Source organism: Ursus arctos, unplaced genomic scaffold (genome assembly GCF_023065955.2).
Source record: "Ursus arctos isolate Adak ecotype North America unplaced genomic scaffold, UrsArc2.0 scaffold_12, whole genome shotgun sequence".
NCBI classification, from domain to species: Eukaryota; Metazoa; Chordata; class Mammalia; order Carnivora; family Ursidae; genus Ursus; species Ursus arctos.
The window spans coordinates 17,431,278-17,456,225 of NW_026622786.1; the positions used below are offsets into that span (position 1 = coordinate 17,431,278).

General features: G+C 38.0%; 1 protein-coding gene across 2 annotated transcripts in view; it reads left to right on the top strand.

The window, feature by feature from the left end:
- The window catches only part of VAV3 (vav guanine nucleotide exchange factor 3), a 340,276-nt gene that overhangs the window by 225,525 nt on the left and 89,803 nt on the right, over nucleotides 1–24,948 (top strand). The window contains exons 18-19 of one of the 2 annotated variants that reach the window (XM_026484676.4): nucleotides 1,968–1,993; nucleotides 7,074–7,119. In XM_026484676.4, the coding sequence (XP_026340461.2) occupies nucleotides 1,968–1,993; nucleotides 7,074–7,119 (72 nt within the window). The remainder of the gene's footprint in view (nucleotides 1–1,967; nucleotides 1,994–7,073; nucleotides 7,120–24,948) is intronic. The other variant, XM_057310419.1, reaches the window with a different exon arrangement.

The window sequence follows — 24,948 nt, forward strand, 5'->3', positions numbered from 1 at the left end:
TTATTTTCTGGGTAAAGAGATGCAGGTGTCTGTCTAGTTAGATGACCACCTGAGATACCATCTCTCCCCAGGAATTTCCTGAGGAGCAACCAGATGACTGTCGTGGAGCATGGTGTGTCCCCTGCTGTCACAGGGGTGATCATAGGTTTTGTAAAAAAAAAATATGAAACATTTAGAGCGTACTATAAAAGACTTACTCATAAGGACATAAAAACACTTCAGTGCAAAGAGTCAGAAAAAAATTACAGTTTTTTTTTAATTGAAATTAAGTTGCATACTCATTTATGAGCACTGAACCCAAAAGACCTGAGGTTTTTCCACTTCAGAGGACATCTAGAAATAGTCCAAGCTTTCCTCAGTCTCCTTGGGTGGAAAACTTTAACTCTTCTCCCATTTGGTGCTTCTTGGCAGTTTACGATTCTTAGCTTAGACTTTCTCCAATGCACCAGGAGGAGAAAAAAAAGTAGTTTAGGGCTATTCTGGAATATAGGTCTTTCTGGTCAAACCAGTGAAACAGGTATCACACCTGCTCTGTTAGGAACCTAAGCTCACCTAACCTGGGTTCTAAGTCTGGCCACAGCATCCAGCCAAATGGTACTTTTACAGATCCTCTCCACAAACCAATCCTCTTAGTCAGTCTTTCTTCTGAAACATTGCATATTTCTAAACGAGGAGAGAAAGAAGTGATATAGCTTTCTGTCCAGGAATACTCCTTTGTAGGGGCCAACTTCAGACTTGGCGAAGATGTCTTCAGAGAAGGCGGTCATGTGAAAGTCAGGGTGAAGGGATTTGAAACTGACAGAGGAATGCAGACCTAACTTTTCTCCCAAAAGGTGACTTTTTGGTCACATGTCTTCCGTTTTCATTAATCAGGAGTAGTGCTTTATCAAACAAAACAACCTTCTGTTCCATGCCCCAGGCAGCTTCCTGGGTAAAGCAATCTGTGGCAGCTAGTCAGGTGTTCTGGTCGGAATTTTCCCCTTGAACTCTTGGTCGTGGGGCTTCTTGGATTCTCTTACAGAAACAGCTTACAGAGCTCTCATTTAGGCCTGCACATTCTTTCCTGATGTTTCCTTCAGTTTCTTCTTTTCTCAGATCCTTCTTTACAGGGTCATTTTGGATGGAAAAACTATAGGCTCAAAATGATGAGGTATTTTCCTTCACAGTCTGGAAAAGTGGTAACGTGTATAGGTGCTCCTGGGACTGGGGAAAGGAAGCATCACCCACCAGTTCTCCATGTGCAGTGTGTGCCTTTACTCTGAGGGACCCTTTACCCTTCTGCCACCGTAGTCACCTGCAGATCTCAGGGCCCTTTATAACTGCTCATCATTTTCAAGAACTCAAGTGTAACGAAGAGATTGTTGTTTCTGTTTACAGATGGGGAAACTAAGGATGAAAGGAAAATAAGCATGGGAATCGAATCCTGTCAGTCTTTTATTTCCCTCTTTAAATCAAACTGTATTTCCCCCCAAATCAAAAATAAGAGTTATAGCCACTTAATGAAAAAAAAAATCCTTATGCAGTATTATACAGCATTAAATTCACAATTGTTATAGTCGGTGAAATACCTTTGTTAACTTAGTGTGTCTAGATTCTTAAAACTAGGTGTGTTGAAAGACAGGTTCCCACCTGGCTTTCTCTCATGCATGTAAATTTAGTGCAAGCCTCTGTTTTAAGGAGCTTTATGTGGTTGGATTGACATTGCTTAATCAACAATTGAAAAAGTTAAGCATAACCTAGAAGTCATTTAGAACTATGAGTCACTTTCCTGACAAGCCAATAAGGCAAGAGAACCTGGGTTGCAAAACAATTACTAGCCCAGCCTGAGGGACCCTGGAAATATATTACAAGTATCAGTTAGGGAAACAAAGCAGCAGTGTTTTACCAAGCTGCAGAGAGCAAGCTAAGGTTGCTAACCAAACAAAATAACTTTACACTGACAATGCCAATTTTTACATTTGTTTCAGAACAAGGGACGCTCAAACCACTGGAGGTAAGACTAACATTTCCATTTTTTTTTTACATATATATATTATAACTTTTGCATTTTGGGTTGTTTGCTAACTTAAGCAGGCTTGAGCTTTTAGAATGTGAAATGTGCCTCTTAAAATGGATAGAAACAGAGCTAGAGTGAGCAACCAAGTACTTGTGAATGAAATGCACAGGTTAAATCAGGAATTTTCAGTCAGTCACCTCCTAAAGATCTTCGGTAGAGGAAAAATGTGAATATTTAAGAATAGGTGTGAAATGGAACCTTTCAGACCCTTAATACTTAGGTAAATTTCAAATATTGTAGCAATGTGTGGCACTGATATGGGGATACTTTCCCCTCGTTTCCTGCAGAATTCCACAAAGCCCTGGAGTTTATAAAACTTAATGCATCTGTATTCATTGGAATGAATATCTTTGATCCTGCTCGTACAGAAGGAAGGTAGCCCTCATCCCAGGGAATTGGTCGACCTGTCCCTGCCATGAAACATTGCATTGCTGCCCGATATTTGCTAATCCTAAGAAGTTCTAACATTGTTCATCTAAGGATGTGGATTCAAATTTCTAGTAGTTTTCTGTTTTGAACACAAACAGGATTTCTGTCATGTCTATTGATCAAAGCAAGATCTGGTAACATTTCTTTTGGTTTAACACAGTCTAAGGTCTAATGGCTTAGAACTGTGTGATCCCTGTCACCTCTCAGAATAAGCTATTTTTAAAAATACAAAAGAATGAAAAATATGACAGGTTTTAGACCATTGCCTTGGCTTTTAACCAAGAGTAGCAAATTTCTCAGCTGACCTCCAAAAATAATACCACAGAGAGAATGAAAATATAAAATGCATGTGATTAGTTATATGAACCAAAAGTATAGTAGCTTGAGAATTTCAGAGTAAAAGAATGACAAAAAAAATTCTATACAAAATTATTTTGACAGATAATAATTACATATCATTAAGAGTGGTGTAATATTTTTTAATAGGCTGGCATTTATATAGTTGGTAAAACAATGAAAAGTACAGTAAGACATCAGATAAGAAGTGAGTGTTTCTGCTTCTCTTTTGCATAAGCACAGAATTTGCACATAGGGTTTCAAGAATGATGGGAGGATGCTCGTATGCACGTCTTCAGTTTATCAGTTAATTATGTCTTAAAGGCTAGAATGTAGCTCAAGGAATATTTTTAAAATAGTTCATGCAAGTTCTTCTAGGGCTCAAATAAATTAATGTGAAATTCCTTTCAGTGTTTAGTTGACAGGTAAGGTTTTTCATGAGGACTGTAGGTGCTGCCTGTGAAGATCTTGGAAAGCAGCTTGCCTTCTCATAGTCTCATGTTATCCTTACGTTATCGAGACAGAGTTCCTCTTAGAGCTCGGAACTTTGTTACTTTACCAAAAAAAATTTTTTTTTTCGCAAAGAAGATGATTTCACTTGATTTTATTAAGTGATACGAAGTGAGTATATTTACAGAAGAGTGCTAATAAGAAGTGGTTAATCATTTTCAAATGATACTAAATAATTCTCTCCAGGCATTTTATTCTCTTAAAAAAGTACATGGAAGCCTATTATGAAATGAATTAATTTTCACATTGACTTTTTTTTTAATGCAGTGGCAGTGGTTTAGTGACTTGCTTCACTTTTGAATACAATAAGTGCAATTTTTATTTAATGTGTGATTCTGCCAATAATCTTTATTTTGGATGCATAATTATAGTCACTGGCCAACCTAGTTGGAAATCTTAGCTTGGGTTAGGGAGAAGTGTAGCAAAAGAACATTAAGAAGCATCTGTGTTCTGTGAACTGCATTTCTCCCCCTCTCCTGAAGATCTTCTTTCTCTCCACATACCAGTGTGCAGTCCTATTCTGTTCCCCTTTCAATAGCTATCTTTGTGACTTTTTTATTTTTAATTTTACACTTCATTCTCAAGGTAGGTCAGTTTCAATAGCCACAATATCTATAGGCCTTCATGACAACCCCTGGGATGTTCATTCCACGCCCCATTCTGGAGTGGACCTTCAGGAGCTACCTCTAGCTCTAGGAAGTAAGATTATCATTATGTACCCATTTAACGTATAGGTACACTAAATCCATTCCTTAAAGGTTTTTCTACCTGTAAAACAGAGAGGAACCAAAGACAGTTCCATAGCAACTGAATCTTTGCTTATTTTGTTGGTAAAATCAACAGAGAATTAAGTTTCCCCCAAGAGGCAAAGAAGAGACTCTTCGGTGATAAAAGTAGTTCTTTTAGAGAAAGACAAGGTAATAGGTAATGAAGCAAGGAATAACTCAAATGCTTCTAAAATTAGGTTGGTTGGTTGTCCCCTCCCCTGCCCCATCTGGGTTGATCAAAAAAAATTGAGAAGGTTCTGAAGATCAGTTCTCCTGATCTCATGGAGCTGTACCTGACAGCTCCCAGGGACTGTGCCTTCCTGTTTTCTCTCCTCTCCCTGCTGGGGACAAAAGCTCTGTCCCAGTCTTTTAAGAATACAGGTGGGGGAGGGGACTGTGTTGGATGAAATATGATAGAATGACAGTTGAAATTAGCATTTTAAAATTGTTTAAATATGCCCTGCTAAACATTTCTAAAATTTCTTACAATGTAAAATACTTTTTTTAGGTGCTTTTGAAGTGTAATGCATCTCCAGAGGCATTTGGTCTAAGTAGCTGAAAAATATTTTTTTTCAGTGCAACAAATCATAATTCCACTGCCCACTCTTCCTGCAGAAAAGTTTGTTTTCAGAGTCACTGAGTTTTAGGGGGAAAAATCTAAAACATAAGCAATAAGGCAACAACTTAGAAAAATCTTTTGTAATTTGTGTGCATTTAAACAGTCAAAATACCATGAAGTTAATAGTTGTAGTAATAATAATAATAATAATAATAATAATAATAATAAGCTGTCACTTAGTAATCCTTACTGCATGGCATGAACTGTTCCAGTCATTTCACATGATTCATTTAATTCTCACCACAAATGCTGTGAAGTTGTACTATTATTATCCCCATTTTATAGGCGAGAAAACTGAGGTACAGAGATGTTAACTAACTTGTTCACAATCAAATAGCAGGTGCCAAGTGACACGGTCTGAGTTTGAACTCTGGCAGTCTGATTCTAGAACCCACATTCTTAATAATTATACCATGTTCTCTCTTTTTTTCATACAGTGCGATACTAGTTTCAGGTGTGCAATATAGTGACAAGTGTACTCTTTAATCTCCATTGCCTATTTCACTCACCCCCACCCTCCCCCTCCTCTGGAAACCACCAGTTTGTTCTCTGTATTTAAGAGTCTGTTTTTTGTTTTTCTCTTTTTTTTCTTCATTTTTGTTTTTTAAATTCCACATATGAGTGAAATCATATGGTATTTGTCTTTCTGTGACTTTTTTCACTTAGTATTGTACCCTCTAGATCCATCCGTGTTGTTGCAAATTGTTCTCTCTTTTAATCCTAACTTCACGGTAATAGAGCGTTGGTCTTGAACTCAAGGGCTCTTTTTCACATCTCAAGTCTGTAATTTTTAAATGGTACTAGCACAGGGAATTCCAGGAATAGTACCCAAAGGTTGAATTCCTTTCTGGCCACTAAGCATTTTGACAGTAGAAGGTAGAAGAGCATAGAAAGACCGCTTCTACTGTACAAAGGTGAAGGGATATGCAGGAAGTAAAGAGCAACCTGATATCCATCATTATATATTTTCCTGTTGAAAATATTGTCCATTGTGTTCATTGTCCTTCATAGAGAGAGCTCTAAAGAATGTTATAACATTTCAGATAGAAAAGAGATTTTCTCTGAAAAGCAGCTTTCTTCCAAATTATCAGCTATGAATCTTTGACTCTCATGCTTCCCCTTTTTGTACCTTGGCTACCAAGAAGCCCAGAGTGACATTCTCTTCTCACTTGTAACGACTTTCTTTATACTAGTTTTTCCAGTACAGCTATCCATCTTAACACAGGTGCACCACTGATTGTAATGGTCATATTCAGTTTTTACAAATCCATTTTGAGAGTAGTTGGGTAAAAAACAAAAGTTGTTTCAATCTCTCCAGTTTGCTTTCACCTTGAGAATCCTGAACGTCCACTTGATGGGCTTCGAGGCCATTAAGAAGGCTGTAAGACCCTATCTCACCCATTTAACTTGTGAATGAAAACAGCAGGAAGAACACTAGGAAAACTCCATGGCTAATGTGTGCTTAGCAAAGCCACATGTGCTCTGAATGAAACCAAGTCTCCTCCACACATAGGCGCAAACCCCAACGCACATAGGGAGAAAATTGCTTTTGTGAAAATCTAAATTATATGGTAGTTATAAACTCAGCATTTCATCCAGTTGTATAATAAAAAGTGATAATCAGGCCCTTATTAATTAGTGAGATTACTATAGTTATTAGGTGGAAATGAATTTAATTCCATGTGAAATTGAACACATAACCATGCATTTTCAAACATTTAAAATTTATTTTGTTTTGCATCTTATTTATAATTTTTGTAATGCACAGTTTTTCTTATGGCTTTCTTTTCTGTGATAAGAATTCACTTTCGTGGTTCACAAGCTGCATGCTTGTTTTGTTTCTTTAAGTACTGAGATACAAGCGGCCATAATTAAAACAGCATTCTCAGTGAAGCGTGTGTTAGAGCTTCAGATCTCTGTTTTGAGGTTCTCCAGTCTCTGGCCTGTCAGGCTTCAGAAATAGCTGACTTGGACTTTTGGAGATTACATGTCTTCGCTGGGAGCATTTTCCAACCAAGAATAGCTACTTGGGCTTTGTTCTCATAATTCCTGTAGTCATTACAACTTCCCAAAAAAATTTTTTTGAGTCCTTATACCCAGAGATGGCAAATGAAAAGATGTTTCTTTTCTATGACGTAACATCAACAACGTCAAATAGAGATGTTCAAGTGGAAGACTTGTTAGAGAAGCAAAACGGTTAAAGTATAAAAACTGTAGAACCCCATGTTTTGATCAAATTTAGTCATACTTTTAAATGGAGAAAGTAAAACATCAACTGGCCTTCCAAAATACCGTGTACTAATACAACTTAATAATGTGAAATCTTTGTTTTGCTTTGTTTTACTTTTCTGCGCAGAAACGGACCAATGGACTCCGGAGAAGCCCCAGACAGGTGGATCCAGGTGTGCTTCTGATTACATGTGTACAATCGTAACTTCAGTTAAGCGGTTATGAAAGTATATGGGATTTGCTGTAGGAATCAGACAGATTGTTGGCCTTTGTTCCTGGCAGTTGGTGTGTAATGTGTGACCAGGAGGCGCCAGTCTAACGTGTAAATCATTCACCTGACGGTGCTTCCTGGGACAGGCTCACAGGATGAGTAACCGCCCATACCACACTCTTTCAAGAACCATCCACGGAGCTGTTACGGTCTTACTGAACAGCCTCAGGCTCCTGGGTTAATGCTGACACAGCCAATGCCCTCCACCTTCTCCCTCCCAAACATGGAAAGAAAATCAACCAATAAGCGGGCACTTAAAAATTAACTTTTCTAAGAGGTGCAGGGAGCTCATGAACTAGACAGTCTTGGTACCCAAAAGTATTTGGGGAAATACTTTTCTTTGCCGTTTATCTGTACTCTCTTATAATGGAAGAATGAATTTAAGGACTTTGTGAACGAGTATCCTCCTTGGGGACCAATTACTGGTCTGCAGAGAGCATTCAGTCTTTTTCTATTTAACATCGTGAGGTTTGCCCTGTCATTATTTTAGAATAATTATTTTTCATCCATTAAGCAACGCCTTCCTCAGCTTAATTACCAAAGATCTGTTATGTATATGGTCATATTATGGCGGGTAAAGGGTACTCATAGCTGAAGGATTCAAAATATATGAACTCGATAATAAATCAGGTGGGACATGAAGTAACCCTGCTGGAAAATAATCTGGATCACGTGTTTTGTTTTCTCATCATAAACAGTGTTCACGTAGTTGTAAAGTTTAGCTTTCAAAGCATTATAGCTTTTAACTGAAACCACACCCATGGTAGCCATGCCAGTTCATGAGCTGTTTGAAAAGATTTATAGGAGCTTTGTTGCCTCTGGCTAGAAAGTGCCTCACTTATGTCCTGAGATCAGTTTAAATCTTCTAGCTACAGAACAAAATTGAGGCCATTAAAAAAATAGGGGTTCTGCTTTACTTTAATAGTTCGAACTTTCCCAACACAATACCCTTTGCAGAGGTTTCTGCAATACTATTTAGAAGTGACTTCTTCTGTTCTATTTAGTAGGACTGTGTGACTGTCAGCATATTTTTTTTCTTGTGTGAGTTGTAGTTTTTTATTTCAGAAAATGATCTAACCTTCACAAATGTTATTTTAAAAATATTTTTCTCTTTCTTCTATGGGCATTTTTATTTAATCCATTTTCTTCCAGGGAAATGAATTTCTATAGTGTGTCAGTAGGAACACATTTGAAAATTAACAATTTACTCTATAGCCAGAATTTTTAGGAGCCCTTAGATTATTTAAAGAGAGGTATAGTGAATTCATAGATTGTAAGTATAACAAAGTTGACCAGTAATATGATAGTTTACCCTCAAATTGATGGCTCTCTATAGGTACCACCGTTCTGGTATTCCTAACTGTCCAAAGACTTTAGAACTTCATGAAGAATCAACTTACAAATACAAAAGAAGAGGTCCTATATGTTATGTTTGTAAGAGAAAAACGCGCGCACACACACACACACACACACACATTGTATATCATGTAGTTTCCCATTAGGTATGGTAATTATGTATGAGCATTTTCTCAGTTCTCCACATTTTGGGGGGGAAAAAAAACCCAAAAAGCAAAAAGAAATAGTTCATGATCTTGCCTGTTACGGATGCTAACATGATAATTGTTTCTCCCTGTCGGTGTCTTTTGATGTAGGCTTGAATCACGTGTTTAGAGTTGGTTGTCTTTTGCATCTTTGCTTCTTTCAGTTGCAAAGCTTTTTTTTTTTTTTTTTAAATATCCAAAGTTAACCCTTGCTTGACCACTGACCTCTGCTGAGCTGGTCCTGTTGTAACTATCACTGAGCATACTTTCACCGTTTTTGCACTCATTCCAAGATGTATAAGAAATCAGCAAAATTGAGGCTCCCGTAGCAAGGACAAACTGCTTCCAAGGGGCATTATTTGCTGTTAATGCTTTTACCGTGGAAATTCCTTTGATCTTTTCTAGCAAATTTAGTTGACATCTCCAAGGGCTAATATACACTGACTGCTTTCCAGGGTCTTACTTCGGGTGGCTTGTAGAAAAAAACTGATTAACTGGAAACCTTTTTTGGAAAGGAACTTAATGCATAGTTTTATGGGTAGTAGGTGCTTGTTAAATGAATAAGTACTTGTTAAATGAATTAATGAATAGCCGAATGCTTTTTCTGCACGCGTTGACTCTCTTGCTTTTTTCAATTCCTCCTCCTGACAAAGTGGATGGATGTTGGAGCACTGAGTAATCTAGCGGTGAGGAAGAAGCATGGCTCTGGGGTACATTGCCTGGGCTGGGGACCCAGCTTCAGCACTCACTTGCTGTTGACCTATGGCAATTTCTTTCTCTCTCTCTCTGCTGTAGTTTCCTCATTAAGAGGGCACTGATAATGGCACCTACCTTACAAAGTTGTTGTGAGCATTACATGAGTTAATAGGTATAAAGCACTTACAACAGCACCAGGTATGCAGTAAATGTGAAGGGGTGGCATTATTATAATTACTACTTTATGATAGAGCATGGAACTTAATATGGGACAGTTAGTCATGTGTAGAAGAATCAATAATATTTGCCAGTTATTTCTTTGCAAACAGACCCAGAATTTTATGTTGATTTTCCATTGAAGCTAGAAGTTTCATAATTATAGTTGTTTTCGATCTGCAGTTGTTCCCTGCTTCTGTGATGGATTTCCATGATACTTTGTGTATCTTTAAGAAGAGAAGCAATCAAAATTGGTGGTTGAGAGCGTTTTGGTGAAGGGAGGGTAGTGTTTGTGATTACATTAAAGAAACAAAAGAAAGGAAAACCTCCCAAATTGAAAACATATATCGTGGGGTTCTATTCAAGAAAAATGTGAGCTATAGGTTTGCACCATGTCAGGTTAGCATATTTTAAACATTCACTCTTGGGGTGCCTGGGTGGCTCAGTCAGTTAAGCATCCAGCTCTTGATCTCAGCTCAGGTCTTAGTCTCAGGGTCATGAGTTCAAGCGCCAGGCTGGGTGTGGAACCTATTTGAAAAAAACAAAAACAAAAAACATTCACCCTTAATTAATAATTTTGGTTAATCTTTATAGAAAATATTTACAAATGGCTTTGCAGTTTTTTTCTTCTATTGTATGCTAAGAAATTTATCAATTTATGATCTTGACTGCTTTTATAAATATAGTAATGTGTTAGTTGCAAATTCTGGTAGCTCGTTTGGATATCTTAAATATAGCAGGGTATTTTCATCAGTTTGTACTTTTCCTCCTAAGACAGATGTTGGTTTCAGGAAAATAACACTTGTAAGAGACAGATCAATTATTTCAGGAACACGGAGGTGCTAGGCCTTTTTCAAGAACATGAGATCATAAATCTCAAAATCTGAGCACTGGTGTAATATTTATCACCTAAAGTGGCACTCAAGGTCAACGTTACCAATTAAATTTTAATACTGAGCTTTAAAAATTTCCTTCTACGTATAAAATATATAAGATTTATTTTAGTTTGCATGTGGCAAATCTGTGTACCAGGACATGTGTCCTTTGATCAAGCCCATGTTTTTTTTTGTCTTAAATTTGTGCAATTCATAGCATCTTGTATACATCCACAGTCACTAACTTTTAAAAAATTCAGGCCGTTGTTCTGTGTTGTGCTGCCTGAAGATTAGATGGAGTAGATGGCAAATACTTCGGCAGCTCATTTTCTTTCGGATCTTAAGTTACCCATGTGATTCGTGATAACCTTGAATAGTAAATGAACAGATAATAGTTAAATGATAAAAGAGTTCTTTCTGAGAGCTCTTGCTTTTCATATGCTTATTGTAACTTTTGATTACACAGAGAAACATGTGGCTTGGAAACATTGTCTTATTCACTGAGGAGATGTCCTACAGTTCCTTAGCAGAGACACCTTCAAAGATGGTCACTTTCTCTTTCAGGTGATAGGATTGATATGTAATGCCACTCCAATTCTTGTATGAAGAAAGGAATTCAAGAACTCTTTCTTTCATTACCAGCTTTGTATACCACAATAGGCACCAGCAATATCATTAATTATAAAACATGGCTCCTTTTCATAAGGAATTTATATTCTGCCTGAGGAAGGAATAGATACAGGCACAAAGTCTTAACTGCATAAGTGCATGTATATGGGTGTATATATGAAAATATTTTAATTTTACATTACTGTTTTATATACTGACTCACTATGCTATGGCATAGTGTCATAAACAGCGAATAGTCTGATAAACATATAAAAAATCTAATTATGTAGTATGTGCAAAAAAGCAAATGGAATTGGAAGAGAGAAGCACATGTGGGCTCATACTGCTTTTAGTCTGGGTTGTCTATGTTTTTATTTATGTAAATAGCAATTTTGTTATGCCAGTTTATTGTATTGAATCACAATTTAATACAGTCTTCCTTACTGTTTTAATTTCAAACAATTGTTGAACTCATTCCAAATCTGAACAGGATGGTTGATTTCTTTTAGCTTTGCTTCTAAACATGTCAGTTTGCTCAGTAGAGAAATTTTGTATTTTTAGTTTCCAAATACAAAACATTGATGAGAAAAATAGCAGCCCAGGATTTTAAAAATCACTGATCTAAAAACACATTTTCCCTTTTTTATGGGGGAGACTATATTCTTGAAGGCTTTAGTGAGTGAGTTTTTGTCTAAAATAAGTAATAAAGTATCCATAGATTATGATATTTCCATATTAATCAGTCAGACCTACTTCTGTATTTTCTGTCACCCGTAAAACTAATTTCTCATCAAATAGAAATAATCTAAATATTGGGAGCATAGTTGTAAATGTGTAAAAATGTATGTCATATTGAAAGAATGAACTTGAAAAAATTGGGACAATAGAGCCCAGTGATTAAGATTCGTTGCACAGAAATGACAAATCCAAGCTGCGAATGAGTGCTGGGAGCCTGCTCTGGTTTTTAAAATAGTTGATTTGTTCTCGAGCTTCTATTAAATTATAGACAATAAGACTAGTTTTGCACTAAGGCAATCGATTCCCTTGTAGTTATTTTCAGGACTACTACCTTTCTCATTTCCTTTGCATTGATGACAGATTTCTGAAATGTACATCCTAGTCCCACACTCACATCTTTTTCTGGTTTGGGGAAGATTTATTTTTTCCTTTAGAGTCTCATGGCAGGCTCACAAAGGGTCACTACTGTCGCCTGGCAGGTTTGTCCACACCTTGCTTAGCCAGTGTTTTCCACCTGCTCAGTTACCTCCAGCAGAGGAACCAGGGCAAGGCAAATATTTGAAGACCTACACAGGGATGCTTTTGGTGGGAAACACGGTATCAATAATGCGATTATTGAAATAAAACACTGGGAATATTATATATAGAACTTACCTCTGGGTCATTTATGCACTGCTAACTGGTAATTTCTGTTATTATAGTAATCGTGTCTTCAGAAAATATTAAATATTTAGAAATATATTCTAAAAAGGAGGTGTCAAACCTGGTGAGCTGCTTTTAACATTTGTCACTGAATAAAGCACTCCTTACTTGGAAAGTCAAGTACAACCTGGGCTTCCTTTGCTATATCTATGGTCCTGGTAGTCAAATATTACATTTCAGAAGAAAAAGAATGTGCTATATAAGGCTAAGTACACAAAAAAACTTCAAAAATTTCTTGTAGGTCAGTGTCCTCTGGCAACCAAGTAAACTTGTTCCAGAGCTTTAGTCTGAAGTAAGGCAAATGAAAGGAACCAGTGGAGTCAAAACTATTGGCTTCAAATTGTATATAGTAGTTCTATTTATAAATAGGGAGAATGATTCACAAGTTAATTAGAATATTAGAGGTCAGTTTGTGGAATTTCTTTTTTTTTTTTTTTTTAAAGATTTTATTTATTCATTCGACAGAGAGAGAGACAGCCAGCGAGAAAGGGAACACAAGCAGGGGGAGAGGAAGAAGCAGGCTCATAGCGGAGGAGCCTGATGTGGGGCTCAATCCCATAACGCCGGGATCACGCCCTGAGCTGAAGGCAGACGCTCAACCGCTGTGCCACCAGGCGCCCCAGTTTGTGGAATTTCTATCAAAATGACTCATATTGGCAATTATATCTTTCAGTATATTTGAATCAAGTTGACTTTTAAAATTTTAATTTGAAAGGAAGAACTTAAGTTAGTTACTTTGTTTCCTACAGAGAACTTTTTTGAGACTCATTCTTTTGTACATAGAAATTAGAAATATATGGAAGCTTACCCATCTTCGAGAAACTTGGAATTTTGTTGGAGAGAGAAGACATACAAAAATAACCTGTCCAACAGTAATACTGTGTGGTATATGATGAACCACCAAAATAATGTGGTGTAGGTTATAAATGGTATAGTTGACTCACCGGGCAAGTGTGGAAGAATTCATGTGGACTCAGGGACACAGGACAAGGAGAGGAAATATCTGACAAGCACATCAGTGAAAGTAAATTTACATTGAACTATAGATGTTTCAAGTTGCCAGTCTGTTACTAGGTTTGGGTCAGTTCAGTTCATCAGCACCCAGTGTGCTTTTGTTTGTCAAGTGACATAAACCCATTTCAAATTAGGAAAGCAAATAAAAAGGGGGAAAAAAAAACAAAACAAAAGATGATTTCCATATGAAATTTCTTTTCTATAAGAAAGAAGGGCTATCCGGGTGCCTGGGTGGCTCAGTCAGTTAAGCATCTGCCTTCAGCTCAGGTCATGATCTCAGGGTCCTGGGATCAAGCCCAGTGTCCGGCTCCCCTGCTCAGCAGGGAGCTTCTGTCTCTGCCTGCCACTGCCCCTGCTTGTCTCTGTCTTTCTCTGATAAATAAATAAATAAATAAATAAATAAATAAATAAATAAATAAATAAATAAAATCTTTAAAAAAAAGAAAGAAGGGCTATGTTTCCAAAGAACGGGGGAGGGGAAAGCAGCTTAGTTTGAGCAGCCTTCATGTACAGGCATCCCTCGTTTCATTGCACTTTGCTTTATTGCTCTTCCCAGACACTGTGTTTTTCACAAGTTGAAGGTTCGTGGCAACCCTGCGTTGAGCAAGTTGACTATCAGCACCATTTTTCCAACAGCATTTGCTCACTTCGTGTCTCTGGGACACATTTTGGTAATTCTTGCAATATGTAAAAATTTTTCATTATTTTATTTGTGGTGGTGATCTGTGATCACTATAATCACTATATAATCACTGTGATTATACTTGTTTTGGGGTGCCACAAACCACGCTCATAGAAGACAGCACACTTAATTGATAAATGTGTCTGTTTCTGTCTGCTCCACTGACCAGTTGTTTCCCCGTCTCTCTCCCTCTCCCTGGGCTTCCTTTCTCCCTGAGACACAACAGTATTGAAATTAGGCCAACTAATAACCCTATGACGGCCTCTAAGTGTTCCAAGTGAAAAGAACAGTTGCACATCTCTCACTTTAAATCAAAAGCTAGAACTGATTAAGCTTAGAGAGGAAGGCATTTCAAGAGCCCAGAGAGACCAAAAGGGAGGCCTCTTGCAGTAGTTAGACAATTTGTGAATGCAAAGGAAATGTGCTTGAAGGAAATTAAAAGTGCTACTCCAGTGAACCCCCAAATGATTTAAAAATAAAAAGTGAAACAGCCTTATTGCTGATATGGAGAAAGTTTTAGTGATCTAGATAGATGATCAAACCAGCCATGGTGTTCCCTAATCCAGAACAAGGCCCTAACTCTTCAATTCTCTGAAACTCAGGAGAGGTGAGTAAGCTGTGGAAGAAAAGTTGGAAGCCAGCAGAAGTTAGTTCATGAGTTTTAAGAAACCAAGTCCTTTCCATAACATCGAAGTGCAAGGTGAAGTAGCAAGGGCTGGTGTAGAAGCTGCAGCGAATTATCCAGAAGATCTAGCTAAGCTAATTAATGTAGTTGGATACAATGAACAACAGATTTTCAATGTAGATGAAATAGTCCTCTATTGGAAGAAGATGCCATCTAGGAATTTCATAGCTAGAGAGGAAAAGTCAGTGCCTGGCTTCAAAGCTTCAAAGGACAGGCTGACTTGTGTGTTAGGAGTGAAGGCTGCTGGTAACCTTAAAAGGAAACCAGTGCTCATCTGCCATTCCAAAAATCCTAGGGCCCTTGAGAGTTAGGCTAAATCTACTCTGTGCTCTATTAGAACAGCAAAGCCTGGATGACAGCATATCTGTTTTACAACATGGTTTACTGAATATTTTAAGCCCACTGTTGAGACCTGCTCAGAAAAAAGTATTCCTCTCATAATATTACTGCTTATTGACAATGCACCTGGTCAACCAGGAGCTCCAATGGAGAAGTGCAACAAGATTAATGTTGTTTTCATGCCTGCTAACACAACATCCACTCTGCAGCTCATAGACCAAAGAGTCATTTTGACTTTTAAGCCTTATTATTTAAGAAGTACACAGATAGTGATAATGATTCCTCTGAAGGATCTGGGAAAAGTAAATTGAAGACCTTCTGGAAAGGAATCACCATTCTAGATGCTATTAAGAATATTCACGATTTGTGGGAAGAGGTCAAAATGTCAACATTAACAGGTGTTTGGAAGAAGTCGAATGCAGCCCTCATGGTTGACTTTGAGGGGTTCCAGACTTCAGTGGAGGAAGGAGCTGTAGATATGGTGGAAATAGCAAGAGAGCTAGAATTAGAAGTGGAGCCTGAAGATGGGACTGATTTGCTGCAATTTCATGATAAGACAAGAATAGATGAAGAGTTGCTTCTTAAGGAAAGTGGTTTCTTGAGATGGAATCTACTCCTGGGGAAGATTACTAGAAGATTGTTGAAATGATAACAAAGAATTTAGACTATCGCATCAAGTTAGTTGATAAAACAGTAGAAGGGTTTGAGATTGACTCAAATTTTGAAAGAAGTTCTGCTGTAGGTAAAATGCTATCAAACAGCATCACTCGCTACAGAGAAATTGTTTGTGAAAGGAGGAGTCAATTGATGTGGCCAACTTCATTGTCTTAGTAGAAAAAAATCCCACAGGCTCTCTACCCTTTAGCAGCGACCATCCTGATCAGTCAGCAGCCATCAACATGGAGGAAAGACCCTCCACCAGCAGAAAGATTATGATTTGCTGAGAACTCAGATGGTGGTTAGCATTTTTTAGCAATAAAATATTTTAAAATTAAGGTATATAGATTTGTGTAGATGTAATGCTATTGCACATTGCTTACTAGACTACATTATAGTATAAACATAACATATGCACTGAGAAACCGGAAATTCATTGAACTCCATTGTGATATTTGCTTTATTGTGGTGCTCTGGAACTGAACCTGCAGTATCCCTGAGGTGTGTCGGTACATCTGTTACTGTGGACAGTGAGTTTCAGACACTTTCCTCCATGGGCATACCATGGCTGGGTTTTCCACTTCTACTTTGTCCTTTTTCCATTTGTACGCTCTTCTGATCGTTTTTCTTGAGTCAACAGAGATAAATCTGGAGAAATGTACCTGAAACGGGAAGTGGGCAGTCCCAAAACAGTCCCTGCTGATAGCTTTAACTTGTTAGGGACACCAAGAAGACAAGCTTTCTTGCTTCCCAACAGCATCTTTTTTTTTTTTTTTAAAGATTTTATTTATTTATTCGACAGGATAGAGACAGCCAGCGAGAGAGGGAACACAAGCAGGGGGAGAGGAGCCTGATGTGGGGCTCGATCCCACAACGCCAGGATCATGCCCTGAGCCGAAGGCAGACGCCTAACCGCTGTGCCACTCAGGCGCCCCCCCCCCCCAACAGCATCTTGTACCCATGTCACTGCACCCAAAATATACACTTGATATTCTCCTTTGGATGCAGGCACTATGTTTTCTTGCAATCTTTAATGAGTACCTAAGGCATGCCGAATATTTCTCTCATTTTATTTAACCCTCACAAGATCCTCTGAGGTCAAGATGAGCCCCATTCTATATTTCATGCTCAGGTGAGACTAGAAGGAGGTAGTTCTTTGCCCCACCGTTATCTACGCACAGATTAGCATAGATTGGTTCATCAGATTAAGAGAACCCAGGAAATGGGACCTAACACAGCATGTTTCATGGAGGCCCATGGGAAGAAAGGTGACTGCTCTCCATGGGAAGGATCAGGGTGAAAGTGGTGGAGAGCCAGAGAGTGTAGCCCTTGAGGCATTAAGTTAGCCACAGCCTGCCTCTGTGGCAATAAAAGAGTGATGAGGAAAGAAAGGGAGGGAAGAATCTTCCTACTTCCGTCTGTCTTAGGTATTTTCACTCCCATCACAGTTTTTAGTCATTGGAGGCAGCCCCGTGCAGGGGCTTAGACGGAGAGCCCTGCAGTGGGCTCGTATCTGCTCCTCTGCTTACTAGTTGCACAGTCTTAGGCAAGTCAGCCTGTTTCATCCTCTCTACAGTGGGGCCGACAGCAGCAGACCTCCTCCTGTCATGGTGAGGTGATATTAGATAATGGATAAGGCATTCATTAATGAGATGTAGCACACCTCTGTAAATGATGGCAGTGGTGATGGTTATTACTAATACTGACGCACCCCTGCGTTCAGTTCCATTGCTATCTAACAAGTTGCCATAAATTTAAGCAGCTTAAAACAGTACATATTTATTACCTCGGGGTTTCCGTGGGTCAGAAATCTGGGCATGAGTTAGCTGGGTCCTCTGCTTCATGGTTTCTGGTAAGGCCTCACTTGGGATGTTAGAGCTGTGTCTCATCTGAAGGATCAGATGGGAAAGATCCCCTCCCCAGCTTGCTTGCATACTTGTTGGCAGGATTCTGTTCCCTTTTGGCTATTGAATTAGGTCCTCAATTTCCTAGGTTGCTGTTGGCCAGAGGCTGTCCTCAGTTCTTAGCTACATGGCCCTCCCCATCATGGCTGTTTGCTTCCTCAAAGTATGCAAGCCAACAAGGCGATAGTCTCCCAGAAAGATGGAAATTCAAATCTCTTATAACACCAATCATGGAAATAATGCCCATCCCCTTTTTATTGGCTAGAGGCAAGTCACACGTCTTGCCCGCATTCGGAGGAGGGAATTAACAAGTGTGTGAATTCCAGGAGGTATTATTGGGGTTCAGTAGGGATGGCTGGGTTCCATCTTAGAGTCTGTCTGCCACAACCTCTGAGATACTGCCGTTTTTCAGTGGAGGCAGCCTCAGCTCTGAGAGGTTTAAGTAATTTACCCAAGGTCACACAGCACCTGGCTGGTACTAGGACTTAATTGCACTGTTTGGCTCCAGAGACCTCACTCTTGTAGAGATCTTCTGTGTCCCCTACTTATGCCAACTTTTGCACAGAGGAGAGCTTATTTCCTGGAGTTCAGCTGTATATAGTACAGTGCAAAATTAGCAGTGTGATCGGGTCTGTTTTGCAGAGTTCATTAGTGACTGCTGTTACAAAGCAGATTTATGGGTGATTTTATTTTATGCATTGTTAATTTTGAAAATGTTAATCTGAAATTGCTACAGTATTTCAATTAATTTGGATGATTAAAACTTAGCACCAGAAAAATCTCTAGGAGAAGATAAGGCAGCTAATTAGAGGTTCTGAAACAAACAACTGTAGACACTGGCACAGAGACATTGCTGGTGGAACTCACTCTGCTTCACAGTTTTGAAATGAAAAGAATAATTTCTGGCAGTCTCAATATTCAACTTGAACGCAGCTGACTTTTTTAAAAAAGCCAATCTAAGGAGTTAATTATTTAAAGGAATGTAGAATTTTTCAATATCGTGTATGTCTGGACAACTGCCTTCACATTATTTTGGAGTATTGTCTTTTGGGTAATTGTAGTTGGTGACAGAAATACAAGGGGCATTTGTGGCTAAGGTATTTTTCATGTCATGTATGATATTTCATAGTTTTTATATATGTTTCAATTTTTTCTGAATTTAAAGGTGAGACAAGCACAGAATTTTTAAAAAAGTACTGATCTTTGATAAATTAGTTTTGCATTTTGAAGAATTCTCAAAATTTCAGAAAATACAAGGAAGTATAGAAAAAAAATTCCTGGACAAATTGCCTTTAATTCCCTTGCTCAGATAATCACCTCTATGTTTTTATTTTGTTGTACATTTTTCCTAGTACTTTCTTTTCTTTGTGTGTAGCCATATGTTTATAAAAGGTCTATATTTCCAATTTAGTATTCTGCTTTTATCACTTAACTTTGTCTCATGAGCATATTTGTTTATTCACGTGTTCATTGTTTTCCCTAATGCAGCAAACAGTGTCATGCAGCCAAGGGTAAGATTTGAGATCAGGTAATACAGGGGCTATGCTTAAAGGGAGCATGTATTTTGGATATGTGGACATCCGGAAATGATGTCTAAACTGGAAGAATGTGAGCAGGGGATTGACAGAATATGAATGGAGGCAGGAAGGTTTGCAGGAAGAAGGAACAACTCCAGCAAAGGCCTTGGGTTAGAAAAAGCACAGAATGGCTAGGGTTTGAGAGAGACAGCTGTGTACGATGAGAACAACCAAGGCAAGGTCTTTATTTCGGCAGCAAAAATTGGACTTTATTCTGAAGAACAGAATAGGCCTTTCAACTAGAGGATATGGTCTTCTGAGACTGGTTTAATAGATCATCCCAGCTGTACTGCAAAGGGTATATTGAATCATTAAATAGTCTTAAAAAAATATCAGGTGGTTTTAGAATTATTTCTTGTTGGACAAGAGTCTTTCTAATTTTCATTATTATAAATACTACTTGAAGAACATCTATGCATGAATATATTTGTCCACAGGGCTGATTAGTATTATTTAAGAATGGAGTCATAAAAGTGGACTTTCTGAGTCAAAACTTATGAATTCCTTTACTTGGGATATATATGTTGACAAATTGCCTTTTAGAAATTTTACATTGAATTATAGCTCCACCATTTCTGACATATGAGACTGTCTCAGCCTATGCTTAATGGCATTGTATTATTCTTTTTACTTTAAATCATTTGATGAGAAAGGAATAAGATATTACTAATTATATCATAGTAGTTCCTATCGTAATATGAACTTCATTATTAGTGATATAGATCCTTTTTTATGTATGTTTTTTGGCTATTTGTATTGTTCTGTGAATTATCTGTTTATACCTGACCCATTTTTCTATTCAGGATTTAGTGCTTTGTAAATTATTTGTAAGACTATATCTATATTAATGATATCAACCCTATATTTATCAAAAAATTTTTCTGGCTTATTTGTTTCTATATAAAGTTTTACATTTGCATGTGGTCAAAATTATTGATATTTATGGACTCCCCCCCCCCGTTTTTTTTTGTTTTTTTTTTTTTGCTGTTTTCATGCTCAGAAAGTTCTCTGCTTCTGAATTCTGTTAAATACTTCTAGTCTTATTGTTTAATTTATGTAGCATTTAGCCCATGCCATTTAACTTATTTAAGTAATAACGTTCTGTGAGCAGTTCTGGGATGCCTGGGTGGCTCAGTTGGTTAAGCATCTGCCTTCAGCTCAGGTCAAGATCCCAGGGTCCTGGGATCAAGTCCTGCATCCGGCTCCTTGCTCAGTGGGGAGCCTGCTTCTCCCTCTCCCTCTGCCTCTGCCTGCAGCTCCCCCTGCTTGTGTGCCTGCTCTCTCTCATTCTCTCTCTGACAAATAAATCTTAAATAAAAAAAATAAAGTTCTGTGAGCACTTCCAAAATGAACATCAAAATATTTTAAGGATTTATAGTACTACACTTGACAAAATTTAAATTTACCTTTTTTGCATGTTCCTTAACAACCATATTACATTGTTTACATTTCATTTTGTGCCTTATTATATAGATATTTTGCTCAAGTAATAAGTTATCTTACGCAAAATATTTCACAATATATGCTCTGTATAGATAGTAAGGGAATAGTATGTGAAACAAATACAAGTATGTAACACTAAGATAATCAGGCTTTTTTGTTTGTAAACAATGGCAAACTAAGATTACCTCTCCCCAGCCTTTCTGGGAGCAGGAGGAAAAAATGATTTGTGTTTTATTTGAGTTCAGAGTATCTCCCACCTCCCATTTCTCTCTTTTCCCCTGTAAATGTACATCTTCCTTAATTTTACATCCTGGGCCTAAGACTAAGTCTTATTATTTTAAGAGATTTTTAGTTTTAATAATATTTCATTAAAGTAAGAAAATTTCAACTTCGACTTTATTTGAAAGATGCTGTAGATATTCCTCATTTTCAAAACAATGTGGAAATTCTATATTTTAGAGCTCTAATTTAGAAAGTTTCACGTGGTACCATGAAAACATTAATCTTATGGCATCATAAGATTAATAAGTAATCTTTCTTGGGGAATCCAGGGGTAAGCAGATAGAATAATGACTTTGGTTTCCTACCTGGCATAGCGCTCCTGATGATCTATTCAGGGAACATGCCTCTGATGTCCAGGTACCAACTAATTTGCTTATAGCTTCCTACTATTTTCAGTGGCCCAAAGGAATCACATGATGCCTTCAAGGCGGGATGGAACCAACCTCCTTGGGACAGAGAATTCTTCTTTCAGTTTGTCTGGGGCACATTGACAGATTAGATGGATGAAAATAAAAATATTCACATATTTCTCCATCACCACCCCCCATTGTATGGCTAATATTATAGCTTTTAACTCCTAGAGGAAGAAACTTGCCATTTAAAAAATGTAATGCTATGCTTTGGGGATCCCATTTTTTTAAAAGTTAAGAATCTTCCATTTAAATTCAAGCAGTATCCAAGAACAGAATCTGGCCAATGGTTTTGAAAATATGAAATGGCAACACCTTCTTGGAATCTCAGACTGTTCAAGGATGTTTTTTTCTAGCAAAACAGGAAGAAATTGGAAAAAAGCATATGGACTCAGGTTGAGCATATGAGATATTTTCAACTTGAATCGGCACTTTACTCATATTTGTAGTGTGACTTAAAATTAATTTTGGTGAAGCATTTAGATTTGAGAAAGAGAAAAAAAATCCTTATCTGGAACTAAATCAACATTTGTGGCATCTCATTAATCACTGCCTTATGTAACCACTTTTCCCTCCTAAAGAGAAGCTACTGGGATGAGAAAAGTTTATAATATTAATGCCAAGTGCAGATCTTCCCTCTCCAAAAAGGAGTTCATTAATCATCATCGAAGCACAAGAACAAACATACTTCATGTCTCTTGCCAATTTTTTGCAATAACATTTCTGAAAGGCAAAAAAAAAAAAAAAAAAAAACCATCTTATTTTTTATCTTTATTTGAAAAGGGTTTAATTTGGCTGTTATTTAATTTGTGATGATGTTATGTAAATTTAACGTGCTCTGAGAATGAGCGTGCATGATATATATCAATATAGGGTACTGACTGAATTCAGACCCCTGAATCGGGGAAATCTGTGTGCAGAGTGCTGGTTTTGTTACCTTCCTGCCTCTGTGGGCGTAACAGGCCAAACTTTCGAGACACAGTGCTTGACACAGGGTAACTGGCCAATAAATGGCAATGACAGAAATTCTCAGTCTCACTGGGAGGAAGCAGTATGGGCTCGAAGTTTGAGAACATGGATTTTAATCCTGGCTTCTGTGTAAACCTTTGGGCAAGTGAATAGCTTCGGTTTTCTCATCCGTAAAATGAAAATAGTCTCCTTACCTGCATCACGGGATTACCAGTTTGCACCAATGAGGTAGTGCCCTGGTCAAGATAGAAAACTGAACCTAGTCACGAGCCACAAACCGATGTGATAAAATAAAAATTAAAAATAAGTGCCAAGTTATGAAATCTTCATTATTTTGCCATGTATCTTACTTAGGCCCTCAATGTTAGAATTATGTGCTTGATTAGTAGTTGTGATGGAATTTTAGGGTCAGCCATGCAGTTACGACACCCTCCGTATAGTTTTTATTTTTTTTAAAGATTTTATTTATTTGACAGAGCACGAATAGGCAGAGTGGCAAGGCAGAGGGAGAGGGAGAAGCAGGCTCCCCACTGAGCAGGGAGCCCGACATGGGGCTCAATTCCAGGACCCTGTGATCATGACCTGAGCCAAAGGCAGATGCTTAACTGACTGAGCCACCCAGGTGCCCCTATATAGTTTTTATATATATATATATAAATTTACCATTCACTGGAAATTTTACTAATCTTTGTAACTGTGTCTTTACATTTGTTTTTTTCTGTCTCCTAATTTTAAAAAATTATTTACAAATAAGAAAAATTAATGAGTACTATGGCATTTAAGCCAACAGATGAAAGCAATGTCAATCTAAAAACGGAATCAAGAAAGCTGCATGTAAGAAAACAGATGCACAAATTCAAACAATCACAAACAGGCAAAAAGAAAAAAGAAAACCCTGATGTGCAAGAAAAGGTGGCTTCTCTCTGCTTTGTTCTGCTTTGTTTACAGTCTGTTGGCTACCAAGTAGCAGGGATGAGTATGGGTCTGTGGTGAAATTGTCAGGCACCTTGGGAAGGTGTTGATTTCTTCTTTGTAGTGTTGATTTCTTCTTTGTCCTTGTTAGAAGACATGCCCTTTCTTGTTAATTTCTATGCCCCCCCCCCATTTAAAAGCATCATTAAAAGCCAAAAGAAAAAAGTTTCTAAGGTCGTTTCTGAAGATGCAGCCTTGAGGCTTTGGAAGATCACAGGAGACAGGCTAAGGTAGGGTCCATCAACAACAGTGGGTACCTCTTTTTGTTCCCCATAAAACAGTAAAGGGTAAAAAGGAGATCATATGGACATGTAGCAAGGCTTGGTTGATTTTTAAAGTCAAAATAGTTTGGAAAGAAGAGGTTGAGAGCAGCAGGAGGTTTTTGTAAGGTGAAGTAGAATTAAAGTGTAGGCAAGGATTATTTTCTGTCTTCAGTTTTAAAGAACGCTGGCCTAACCCATCTGTCTCTTTTTCCTTGACCTTCTTATCTGCGCTTGGCTTTCTCCCCTGGGGCTTTGCCTTGCCTGGTCAGCACTGACTCCATCAGAGATCCTGCTGAGCCTCCCTCACACCCTTATTGCAAAAGAGTTGAAGAGAATTCAAAGACACGTTCTGCTAAGTAGCTTGGGAACTAATTGTTGCGGGATGCTTCTGTAATAAGGCCCTGGCAGCTAAATTCTACAGATCCTGTACCAATCCCAGTGCAGGAGTCACTTAAAAATATAAACCAAAGTTGATAGGAAGTCTTAGAAATTCCCACTGAACTCTTCACACTCCTTTGACAATAAATCTTTTGTCGAATTGTCACTTTTCTCCTTTCCAATCTGCGCACAGACCCCAGGACCTTGCTCTCTGTTTTCCTTCTCTCACTACAATGAAGGAAAAGGCGATGGTTTGCCGATCTCTCATGCTACACATTTCATTGTATGCCACAACTTTAAATTCTTAGATGTGATTTATAGGTTCATCAGCATGTTGCTGAAGTAACCATGGGACAGATGTTAAGAGTGTTATTTATTCACATACTCGTACTTTTATACACTTCATTTTTAATTCTCACAACAAAACATGTGGAGTAGATATTATGCTCGTTTTACACATGAGGAAGCTGCCCTGAGAGGTTAAGCTGTCCAAGTTCACATAAAAATTTTATATATTTTGTATAAAATACAATAAAAATTTTATATCTATGTTTCCATGACCAGTAAAAGCATTAGATGTTTTTAAGTCATTTAGGAGTCTTGCCTGAGGGTGTGTGTGGGGGGGGAGGGGGGGTGCATTCACTAAACCAGTATATTTTATCAAGAGATATATGTTGCAGCCAGGATGGTCTCAGCCATCAATCATGCCAGATGCTCAGGGGAGGGATAAAGTGAACTGAGGTAGGCTACAGGGAAATAATCCTGGCCAGACTAAAGAA